General features: G+C 37.8%; 1 protein-coding gene across 1 annotated transcript in view; it reads right to left on the reverse strand.

Moving 5' to 3' along the window:
- LOC133574594 (calsenilin-like) overlaps positions 1-1,634 on the reverse strand; it is a 35,738-nt gene extending 34,104 nt beyond the window's left edge. Inside the window, exons 1-2 of the mRNA XM_061926775.1 lie at positions 1,616-1,634; positions 1,481-1,534 (exon numbers count right to left, since the gene is read on the reverse strand). Coding sequence (XP_061782759.1) covers positions 1,481-1,486 — 6 coding nt within the window. The 5' untranslated portion in view covers positions 1,487-1,534; positions 1,616-1,634. The remainder of the gene's footprint in view (positions 1-1,480; positions 1,535-1,615) is intronic.
- Between the last annotated feature and the right edge of the window lie 11,322 nt (positions 1,635-12,956).

The raw sequence follows: 12,956 nt of genomic DNA on the forward strand, positions 1-12,956 counted from the left end.
TCAAGGCAAAAAAAATTTTTCAAGGTAAAAAATGATTTTCAAGGTAAAAAAAAATTTTCAAGGTAAAAAATGATTTTCTAGGTAAAAAATGATTTTCAAGGTAAAAAATGATTTTCTAGGTAAAAAATGATTTTCCAGGTAAAAAAATTTTTTAAGGTAAAAAAAATTTTTAAGGTAAAAAAGATTTTTCAAGGTAAATTTTTTTTTTCAAGGTCAAAATTATTTTCAAGGTAAAAAATTATTTCAAGGTAAAAAATTATTTTCAAGGAAAAAAATTATTTCAAGGTAAAAAAATTTTTTAAGGTAAAATTTTTTTTTCAAGGTAAAATTTATTTTTCAAGGTAAAAAATGATTTTCAAGGTAAAAAATGATTTTCAAGGTAAAAAATGATTTTCAAGGTAAAAAGAATTTTTCAAGGTAAAAAAGGATTTTCAAGGTAAAAGAAAATTTTCAAGGTAAAAAATGATTTTCAAGGTAAAAAATGATTTTCAAGGTAAAAAAATTTTTTAAGGTAAAAAAAATTTTTCAAGGTAAATTTTTTTTTCAATGTTAAAAATGATTTTCAAGGTAAAAAATGATTTTCAAGGTAAAAATTTTTTTTCAAAGTAAAATTTGTTTTTCAAGGTAAAAAATGATTTTCGAGGTAAAAATTTTTTTACCTTGACATTTTTTTTTCAAGTTAAAAATGATTTTCAAGGTAAAAATTTTTTTTAAGGTAAACATTTTTTTTCAAGGTAAATTTTTTTTTTCAAGGTAAAAAATGATTTTCAAAGTAAAAAATGATTCTCAAGGTAAAATGTTTTTTCAAGATAACATTTTTTTTTCAAGGTTAAAAATGATTTTCAAGGTAAAATGATTTTCATGGTTAAAAATGATTTTCAAGGTAAAAAATGATTTTCAAGGTAAAAAAAAATTTAAGGTAAAAAAAATTTTTCAAGGTAAATTTTTTTTTTCAAGGTAAAAAATGATTTTCAAGGTAAAAAATGATTTTCAAGGTATTTGTTTTAATTTTAGCTAAGTACCGTGTGACTTGTTGAAGGGTGGACGAGCAAAGTAAGATTCTCATTGTACGTCTGTTTAACTGTGCATATGACAATAAACAATCTTCATTCAAATCCTGAGAATACTACCGGAAAGCCTGCACGGGATGTCCTCGTCACAGCACAACCGCTTTTATTCTGGTAAAGAGTTTCGGAATACGGCTGTGAAACGCTCGTCCCTTACAGAGAAGTATCGCTGGCTCTCAGTAGGTGAAAGAAATTACTTTTTAAATATATTGACAAAATACTATTTGCAAATATTGTCAATCTGCAGCATTTTTCTCAATTTAAAAAAAAAACATGTAAATTATAAGAGTGCTTTAAACTCATCTTCAATGCATTGGACATTTTTCATAACACAAACATATGAATACGCCTGCAGGATACCTAAACAAATAAATCATGTATCATAACATGTTACATCAAAATGCTTACTGTACCTGCATGGTGTCTGCGTGTCCCTTTTGGCTGTATGGGCGCTCCTCCTCGGTGATCTGTGCTTGCATGCAAAAAGAAACAGGAGAGAGAGAGTTGGAGGAGGAGGAGGAGGAGGAGGAGCACATCTGCTCACCCACCTGACTTCAGCAGCGAGTGGATGAAGGTGCAATCATCACATCCAGGAGTGGACTGACTTCAACAGAAGACCTGCAGAATGAGGTTTTAGACCAGAGGTGTCAAAGGGGTTTTCACTGAGGGCCACATGGCACTTATGTTTGTCTTCTAACAGTGAATACTATTATTACACAAGTTTTTTCATGCATTTTATTAGCAGATTTTTTTTAATTTTTTTAAGTAAAATGTAAAAAAAATATGGTAAGTTGCAATAATTTCACCTAAAAATATATTACTGTTAATGGAAAAACAGTACTGCTGTTTTTATGGTAAAAAAATGCAGCTTAGTTGACAGAATTTTACTGTAAAATGTATTGTGGAGGGGGGCGTGGCCTGAGGGCCTGCCGCGGAGCGGGGTGTTTCCAGGGCCGGCTTTGAAACACAGCTGACAGGTGATTAGATTGCCCAGCTGGGGCTTGTTATCTAATCACCTGTCGCCTTTATTAGCAGCAGCCGGACAGAGACACGTTGATGGGAGTTGGAGTTACTGTGCGAACAGACGCATGGACACACAAACACTGGACAGACACGCTAGAGAGACTAGAAAGTCGCAGAGCAGGGTGCTGTTGCTGTGTGTGAGAGAAATAAAACAAATTGTCAAACCTGACTACCGGGCTTACAAGAGGATCTGTCGTGAACAGGGGAACCCACGGGAGGGCAACTTCCACATTTTGGCGCCCAAACAGACCTGATCACCAGGACAATGATGACCTCCGACCCCCGGGCAGCGTTGGGGCGCATTTTTGCGGAGGTGACGGCGACCAGCCAAAACCAAACCAGGTGGCTTCTACGACACTTTCCTGCTCTGGGAGGTGGAGAAAACCTCCCAGATCCTTATTGGGGGTGCAGAAATTACTCAAAAATGGCAAAACAATTTTTTTTAGGTTGCTTCAATTGGACTTTTCTGGTCCAGGAGGTGAGGGAATCTTCCACTCCTTAATCCAGGGTCCAGGAAGGAACCAAAAATGGCAGGGTAAAAATAGATAATAAATAAAGTGAGGGACAAGCGGTAGAAAATGTATGAATTAAAAATAATAGTAATTTAAAAAATGGCAGAAAACTTTGCCAAAATTAATTAATCCATCTACATTATTATAAAAATGTAATTATTTCAGGTCACTTTTCTAATCCAGGAGGTGGGGGAACCTCCCACTCCCTAATCAAGGGTCCCGGAAAGAACCAACAATGGTAGGGTAAAAATAGATAATAAATAAAGTGAGGGACAAGCGGTAGAAAATTTATGAATTAAAAATAATAGGAATTTTAAAAAATGGCAGAAAACTTTGCCAAAATTAATTAATCCATCTAAATTGTTATAAAAATGTAATTATTTCAGGTCACTTTTCTAATCCAGGAGGTGGGGGAACCTCCCACTCCCTAATCCAGGGTCCCGGAAGGAACCAACAATGATAGGGTAAAAATAGATAATAAATAAAGTGAGGGACAAGCGGTAGGAAATTTATGAATTAAAAATAATAGTAATTTAAAAAATGGCAGAAAACTTTGCCAAAATTAATTAATCCATCTAAATTGTTATAAAAATGTAATTATTTCAGGTCACTTTTCTAATCCAGGAGGTGGGGGAACCTCCCACTCCCTAATCGAGGGTCCCGGAAGGAACCAACAATGATAGGGTAAAAATAGATAATAAATAAAGTGAGGGACAAGCGGTAGAAAATTTAGGAATTAAAAATAATAGTAATTTAAAAAATGGCAGAAAACTTTGCCAAAATTAATTAATCCATCTACTTTGTTATAAAAATGTAATTATTTCAGGTCACTTTTCTAATCCAGGAGGTGGGGGAACCTCCCACTCCCTAATCCAGGGTCCCGGAAGGAACCAAAAATGGCAGGGTAAAAATAGATAATAAATAAAGTGAGGGACAAGCGGTAGAAAATGTATGAATTAAAAATAATAGTAATTTAAAAAATGGCAGAAAACTTTGCCAAAATTAATTAATCCATCTAAATTGTTATAAAAATGTAATTATTTCAGGTCACTTTTCTAATCCAGGAGGTGGGGGAACCTCCCACTCCCTAATCGAGGGTCCCGGAAGGAACCAACAATGATAGGGTAAAAATAGATAATAAATAAAGTGAGGGACAAGCGGTAGGAAATTTATGAATTAAAAATAATAGTAATTTAAAAAATGGCAGAAAACTTTGCCAAAATTAATTAATCCATCAAAGTTGTTATAAAAATGTAATCATTTCAGGTCACTTTTCTAATCCAGGAGGTGGGGGAACCTCCCACTCCCTAATCGAGGGTCCCGGAAGGAACACCACTTTTCCGAAGGGGTCGATTTTTAGAATATTTTGTGAGGCTGCAAAATGTAGGGTTTTTCACTTGACTTGTCAGAATAATTGTATCTAAATTATCACAAAACTTTGTGTTTCCACGAGTTCCCGGCGAGCAGACAAAAGCTGTTTTTGATCCTACCAATCAAAAGGCTTGTAAAACTCCACTGTGTAGGATGGGAAGCGACATGAAGGTGTCGGTTTCTTTGATGTATTGTAATCCACAGGAAGATTTTGTCTTGACCCGAGATCTACAAAGCGGAGAGGAAGCAGGGTCTGACTCCCCTCCAGGCACCTTTTCTTTGAACTGTTTTGTGACCAAAGGCAGCGACTGTTTACGACCCCCTTCCCTTAGAAACAGCTGTTGCCATGTAATCAGGGAAAGTCCAAATAAAAGAGGAGGCGTGCAATCTTTCGTCAGAGCGTGGTGGGAGATCAGACGTTTCTCCTCAATTGAGCCAAATTGAATTCTGTCTCTGTTTAATTCCTTGCTTCTTTGTCTGTTTAATAGATGTCTGTTTAATAGATGTCATCAGTGTTTGAACCTGACAGACTTCAACAACACTAAAAAATGCAACCCCCCCCCCCTGTTTTTCCATTTTCGTAATTTAAAAAAATCTTAAATTTTCTGATGACTTTAAAGACACTTTCTTCACATTGGGGGTCCTGACAGGACACTTTGGAGATTTGTGATTACTTCGCTGATATGTCGTCATGTAACAAGAAGTAATTAAAAAAAATCAAATTTTTTTTAGTAATTGGTAGGAATCACAAAGCTAGCCACCATGCATGTTCTCTGTGGAAATTTCATTGCTATTGCCTTCCATGAGGTCAACGTTCACAACTTAAAAATTCTGTTTGCAACAAAGCACATGGACTCATATGTCACTCACAGCTTTGACTTTCAGAGCTCTACTGTTTGGAAGGAAGTGTTGTATGCGACCAGTCTTCCTCTCAGGGAATAAAACACACCGGTCAATCCCAAATTCTTTTGGATGACTTATATGTTGACAGAATAGTACTTGGCCAAGTTTTACTGTGACAATAGCATCCGCAAAAGAGGTATCAATCCAAACCAAAAAAAATCTGCAGTGAATGTAGAGCAAAAACAGCCGCTGCTTCTTGAAAAACAGATAAGGAACTGGCCAAAACCGCTATGTGAGCTGACAAACAGGAGCCCTTAAAACCTCTAAAGGTTTAGTGGCCACATACGTGGACATCACCTTTTAGCTCTTATTTCCAAAATTGTGTACACTACTGAATTGGGGTCTTATGGCCGCTTATGTGGACACTTATACTGCCATCTGGTGGTGTCAGAAGAGTATAACATACAATGGAATTTGGAAAAAAAAAAGTGTAAAAATAAAAATTTGCCTGTCACTAAACATGAAGTACACGTTTGTGTACTTATGGACTAAGTACATCATATCAAGAGATGATTTTTTGTTTTTATTCTAATTAGGGTCCAATAAGCCCAAATAGCAAAGATAAATAAAAAAAGCATGTAAACAAACAGCTTGGGCCTTAACAAGTTAAGACAACACAAAGAGTTTACTAGCGGACATAAGATGAAAGCAAGGAGGTCACGAGAAGACACACTATATTGAGAAAACATATATTGACTATTGTCATGTCTGTGTGATCATGTTTTTGTTTTGGTCATGTTCGGTTTGGTTTTTGGACTTTTCGTGCACTTTTGTTTTGTCACCATAGCAACCATTAGTTTTCACCTGTCACGTCACGCACCTGTTTCACGTTTTGAGTCACGCACCTGTTTTCGTTAATCATGTCTATAGTATTTAAGTTCATTGTTTTCAGTTTGTTGTTCTGACGACATCCCGCATTTATGCTTCTGCACACTCTCCACACCCTTATGACCCTTGCTGCTCTTTTTTCATGCCGGTTCCATGCCAAGTAAGTTTTTGTTTATTAAGCCACAGTTAGTGTTTTTTGTTGTTCATAGTTTCTGCCTTTGTGCAAGTATTTGTTTTCATAGCCAAGTCGTTTTCTCCGCCACTGTGCGCGATTTTCGTTTGTACTTTTTTGTAGTTATAGTGTTTCAATAAATCATGTATTCACCTTCACGCCACATCTGGTCCAATTCACTTGCACCTCGGGAGAACAAACCAAGCCATGGTCCTAGTCGTGACAATATCAAGAGATGGTTTTTAGTTTTTATTCTAATTAGGATCCAATAAGCCCAAATAGCAAAGATAAATTAAAAAAAGCATGTAAACAAACAGCTTGGGCCTTAACAGGTTAAGACAACACAAAGAGTTTACTAGCGGACATAAGATAAAAGCAAGGAGGTCACGAGAAGACACACTATATTGAGAAAATACTAACTGATTTAAACATGACTATTGTCATGTCTGTGTGATCATGTTTTTGTTTTGGTCATGTTCGGTTTGGTTTTTGGACTTTTTGTGCACTTTTGTTTTGTCACCATAGCAACCATTAGTTTTCACCTGTCACGTCACGCACCTGTTTCACGTTTTGAGTCACGCACCTGTTTTCGTTAATCATGTCCATAGTATTTAAGTTCATTGTTTTCAGTTTGTCGTTCTGACGACATCCCGCATTTATACTCTCCACACACCCTTATGACCCTCGCTGCGCTTTTTCATGCCGTTTTTTTTCATCCAAGTAAGTTTTCTTTATTCATGCCATAGTTTGCAAGTTTTGTTTAATTGTTCATAGTTTCTGCCAATGTGCAAGTTCTGTGTTTATAGTCTAGTTTTGTACCTCTGCCCCTGTGCGCGCCTTTTGTTTGATCCTTTTCTTTGTAGTTATAGTGTTTAAATAAATCACGTATTTACCTTCACGCCACATCTGGTCCAATTCACTTGCACCTCGGGAGAACAAACCAAGCCATAGTCCCAGTTGTGACAACTATGGATTAAAAAAGAACACTCATTCTCACAAAAGCCCAATAAAAATATAAACATGTGTAATAATTGTTGGGTTTTTTTTTTAGCATTAAATCTCTTCACTTCTGCAAACTCTTCGATATTTTTAGCCTCACACCGAGTCTCGCTTTTAACGGAGGATGTGCTGCTTTTATTCCCCACATCCCTACATACATGAATGTTGCATTTCTTTCAGAGTGCGCCTTGCGAACATGTGTGAAATGTACATCACGACCTGCGGCACACATTTAGAGAAAACGTACATCGAACGAAAACAACAACAACGGGCTCTCCTCTCGGGGGGATTAAGAAGTAATATCCGTCATTTATGAGAATGTGGGAAAAGATTTGATTAAAAAGTGTGAAAGCAATATTCTTACTTTCAACATTGTCAACACTCCTGGAACACTGAAATGAGTCTTGGGTGAAAAGTATGAAAAATGCTGTGAAATGAAAGTAAAACCATCATTCTGAATGCCCTGACCTGTGAGGCTTAATTCAGCAGCTTCCTTCATTAACTCCAAAGCTACAATCTGCCCAGCGAGTTAATTAACATGGAGAGTTTTTTTTTTCTTCCTACTTCTTATCAGACACCTCAAAATGTTACGGGGTAATTAACTCACGTGTGCAGCAATTTACTTCCTTGGCACTAAAATATCAGCAAGGATAAACATTTATGTTTTGTTCTTATGTTGAAAACATAGTACATGATTGTGGAGGGGGGCGTGGCCTGCGGGCCTGCAGCGAAGCGGGGTGTGCCAGGACCAGAGGTGGGTAGTAACGCGCTACATTTACTCCGTTACATCTACTTGAGTAACTTTTGGGATAAATTGTACTTCTAAGAGTAGTTTTAATGCAACATACTTTTACTTTTACTTGAGTATATTTATAGAGAAGAAACGCTACTTTTACTCCGCTACTTTTATCTACATTCAGCTCGCTACTCGCTACTAATTTTTATCGATCTGTTAATGCACGCTTTGTTTGTTTTGGTCTGTCATAGTGCCTGCGTTTCAACAAATACAGTCACTGGTGACGTTTACTCCGTTCCACCAATCAGATGCAGTCACTGGTGACGTTGGACCAATCAAACAGAGCCAGGCGGTCACATGACCTGACTTAAACAAGTTGAAAAACTTATTGGGGTGTTACCATTTAGTGGTCAATTGAACGGAATATATACTGTACTGTGCAATCTACTAATAAAAGTTTCAATCAATAGATCAAAAGTATGAAGGAAAAAAGACCCTTTTTTATTTCAACCGTACATCCCGTCAAAAGCCTAAAGACTGACTGCACAGTTCCTGTCTTCACAATAAAAGTGCCGCTCCATCGCGCCTGCGCTTTCAAAACAAGAGTCTCCGAAAGCCAGCGCAAACAAGCTAGCAAGCTACGGAGTTTGCCGCCAATGTATTTCTTGTAAAGTGCATAAAAACGAATATGGAAGCTGGACAAATAAGATGCCAAAAACCAACCACTTTCATGTGGTATTAGACAGAAAGGAGGAACTTTTTTCTCCTCCATTTGAAAACGTGGACGCTATCAGCACTACTGTCTGATTACAATCAACGCAAGTCATCAGAATCAGGTAATACACCAACTTATATTCTTGTCTTCATGAAAGGAAGGAATCTATATGTGTTAAACATGCATGTATATTCATTAAAACACCTTTAACATGTAAACAAAAACGGCAAAATAAATAAATAAAAATTATATACTGTATATATATGTGTATATATATATATATATATATATGTATATGTATATATATATATATATATATATATAAATGTGTGTATATATATATATATGTGTGTGTGTATATATATATATGTGTGTGTGTATATATATATATGTGTGTATGTATATATATATATATATATATATATATATATATATATATATGTGTGTGTATATATATATATATATATATATATATATATATGATATGTGTGTGTATGTTACTCATCAGTTACTCAGTACTTGAGTAGTTTTTTCACAACGTACTTTTTACTTTTACTCAAGTAAATATTTGGGTGACTACTCCTTACTTTTACTTGAGTAATAAATCTCTAAAGTAACAGTACTCTTACTTGAGTACAATTTCTGGCTACTCTACCCACCTCTGGCCAGGACCGGCCTCAAAGTTAGCGACATGTGCGTAGATGGCCCACTTGGGCCTTGTTATCTAATCACCTGTCTCTCTGTATAAGCAACAACCGGGAGGAGAAACGTGGTTGGAGCTGGAGGGAGAGCGAGAGCGAGTCTGCCAGAGAGAAAACGGACATTTGCTGAAAAGCATCCTGCAGACATTTCGACCAAATAAACTATATTGTAACCCTGAACCGGGCTCTCATGTCGGTGATTGGTGGTCAGAAGAACCCCCTTGAGGGCAACCTCCACAATGCTCGCAAAAACACATGCTTGCCATTCTTAGAATGTACAAATATGGTATTTTATAGTTTTGTCCTGTTTTTAAAAACACATTTCACATTTGTTTTGTTGAATTGATCACAGTTTGTAGCTGTCACGATCGGCCTCTGCCGGAGTAGGACCCCAATACAGGGAAGAAAGAATAAAAATAGTAAAAAAAAAAGTGCACTCAAAAGGAATGAGGAAAAAACAACTGAAGACGCACACAAAAGGTGTGGAGAGGAAATAGGGGACACTACATGGCAGCGTGGAAGGAGCGTGGGTGGAGCCAGAGTAAAGGAGATGAGCACAAATGGAAGGGTGAAGCATTAGGAATCAACTGGCAGGAAGAATAATACATACTTTTATTATTTTGTAGTGTGGAATGTTAGAAAAGGTATGATCAAGTGAACTTAGTCAAACAGAAAACAATGGTAGGTATGACAAACACTAACCCACTTATTATTAACCTTCTGGAGTGGACATATGCTGTCTTTAAGTTGAAGTTGAATTATTTGTACTAACAAATGTCATGTTTTAAACTGCCATATTGTTGCATCATTAATTGTGTGTGAAGAGGATCTCAGACACCTAAAAATAAGTGAGCAACGAGAAACACTTGAATCCATCCATCTATCCATATATCTATCATCCAACTATTTATATATCTATCATCCATCCATCCATCTATTTATATCTATCATCCATCCATCCATGTATTTATATATCTACCATCCATCTATTTATATATCTATCATTCATTTATCCATCTATTCATATCTATCATCCATCCATCCATCCATCCATCCATCCATTCGTCCATCTATCATCCATCTATCAGGTGACGTTTCCTTACCAGTTGTTATTACCACTGTTGTCCACTAGAGGGAGTGCTGACGTCACTTACGTTTGAAAGAGTGTTTCGTTTTTCAGCTCCGTTGTGATTCGTATTGTTTTTTGTTTTTTTTGTATCAAAATGACAACATTTTTGATGGAATAAGTTAATGCTAATCAATAGTTGCAAGGGAGGGGATTTTTACTACTTTTAAATACATTATTATTATTTATTGTAAAAATTTTAAAAAACATCACAACCATCCATTTCCTACCGCTTTTTTTAAATATACAAGTTTGTTTATTTTATTTTTTATGCTTGTATTTGTTTTATTTGTTGTAGTATGTTTTTTCTTCTGTGATATGGATCCCCCTGGGTCTGAAATAAAATGACATATATATACACACATATATATATATATATATATATATATATATATATATATATGCATATATATATATATATATACATATGCATACATATATATATACATATATATATATATATATATTAGAGATGCGCGGTTTGCGGGCACAACCGCGGAGTCCGCGGATTATCCGCGGATCGGGCGGATGAAAAAAAAAAAAAAAAGATTTTATCCGCGGGTCGGGTCGGGCGGTTGAAATAAAAAAAAATTAGATTTGAAATAGATTCAGGCGGGTGGCAGTTAAACCAATTCGGAAATATATATACATAGTTAAATGTTGTTACCCACATACGAAAAACGAGCAGGCACCTGCTGCATATGCCACAACAGAAGAAAAAAAAAAGAAGAGATGGACACTTTTACGGAGCGGAGAAGGGACGCCTCGCCGGGGTCCGGGACCGAGGCCCCTTCCCCCGAGAGGGCCCCACCGGGAGCCGTAGCTGAGGCGATCCGCGAGAAGGGCCCGACGCACGTCCAGGGTCACCACCGCGCCCACCGCACCGACACCCAGCCTCGTCCGCCTTCGCCGCGGCCGGCGTCACGCGCAGCAGGTAAGCAGCTTACCTGCCCGCCACCCCCGTGGCCGGGGGCTCGTAACAGGGGTCACTCCGCGCGCTCCGCCCGCGCAGCTTACCTGCCCGCCACCCCTGTTGCCGGGGGCTCGTAACAGGGGTCACTCCGCGCGCAGTGCGCTCACGAAAGGGGTGGGGCTCACCCTGGTTGATATAGACAGCAGGACGGTGGCCATGGAAGTCGGAACCCGCTAAGGAGTGTGTAACAACCCACCTGCCGAATCAACTAGCCCTGAAAATGGATGGCGCTGGAGCGTCGGGCCCATACCCGGCCGTCGCCGGCAGCGAGACACGCTTGGAGGTGCGCTCAGCGCGGCTCCCATATGATTGCGCACTGGTGTGCGTCTGGGCCGTGACAGCGTGGCACGCGAATGTCTGTGCTGCATTGGATCAGTCTCCTTTCTTTAACAGGCAAAAGCTTTATAACCTCACATCGTCTATATTAGATATATAACAACGGGCGGGTGCGGGCGGATGCGGGTTTGATGGCGGATGGTTGACGACTTTCTGATGCGGTTGCGGATGAAATAATTGCCTATCTGCGCATCTCTAATATATATATATATATACATATACATACATACATACATAGTTCATGAAACATTTTAATACATCATTTTGATGAATTAAAATGCAGTAAAGCACTTAAGTAGTATCTTATTATTTCTTTAAAAATAGAGAGAAATTGTACAAATGTATAAACATTTTCAAAATAAATACATTTGAAACGCAATGATTTGTTGCATTTGCAAACCGCTAAAATGATGTGCAAACCCAAAACCAGTGAAGATGGCACATTGTGTAAATGGTAAATAAAAACAGAATACAACGATTTGCATATCCTTTTTAACTTATATTCAATTGAGTAGACTGCAAAGACAAGATATTTAATGTTCACACTGAAAAACTTGCAAATATTAGCTCATTTGGAATTTGAAGCCTGCAACAATTTTCAAAAAAGCTGGCACAAGTGGCAAAAAAGACATGATAAAGTTGAGGAATGCTCATCAAACACTTATTTGGAACATCCCACAGGTGAACAGGCTAATTGGGAACAGGTGGGTGCCATGATTGGGTATAAAAGCAGCTTCTATGAAATGCTCAGTCATTCACAAACAAGGATGGGGCGAGGGTCACCACTTTGTCAACAAATGCGTGAGCAAATTGTCCAACAGTTTAAGAACAACATTTCTCAACCAGCTATTGCAAGGAATTTAGGGATTTCACCATCTACGGTCCGTAATATCATCAAAAGGTTCAGAGAATCTGGAGAAATCACTGCACGTAAGCGATGATATTACGGACCATCGATCCCTCAGGCGGTACTGCATCAAAAACTGACATCAGTGTGAAAAAGGATATCACCACATGGGCTCAGAAACACTTCAGTAACTACAGTTTGTCGCTACATCTGTAAGTGCAAGTTAAAACTCTACTATGCAAAGCGAAAGCCATTTATCAACAACACCCAGAAACTGGGCCCGAGCTCATCTAAGATGGACTGATGCAAAGTGGAAAAGTGTTCTGTGGTCTGACAAGTCCACATTTCAAATTGTTCCACACAGTAGCTCAGTTACAAAGGATGGAAAGGGTAAGGATGGAAAGGATAATGTGGGTATAAAGTAGACTAAAAAGTAGCAATATAAAATATAACATATATGTAATATTTACATATTATATATACAGTATATAATATATATTGATATATTATTAAGAGTGGCGGGGCTCTCCCTTAGAGATAGGGTGAGAAGCTCTGCCATCCGGGGGGAGCTCAAAGTAAAGCCGCTGCTCCTCCACATGGAGAGGAGCCAGGTGAGGTGGTTCGGGCATCTGGTCAGGATGCCACCG

The sequence above is a fragment of the Nerophis lumbriciformis genome, linkage group LG32 (genome assembly GCF_033978685.3).
Source record: "Nerophis lumbriciformis linkage group LG32, RoL_Nlum_v2.1, whole genome shotgun sequence".
NCBI lineage: Eukaryota > Metazoa > Chordata > Actinopteri > Syngnathiformes > Syngnathidae > Nerophis > Nerophis lumbriciformis.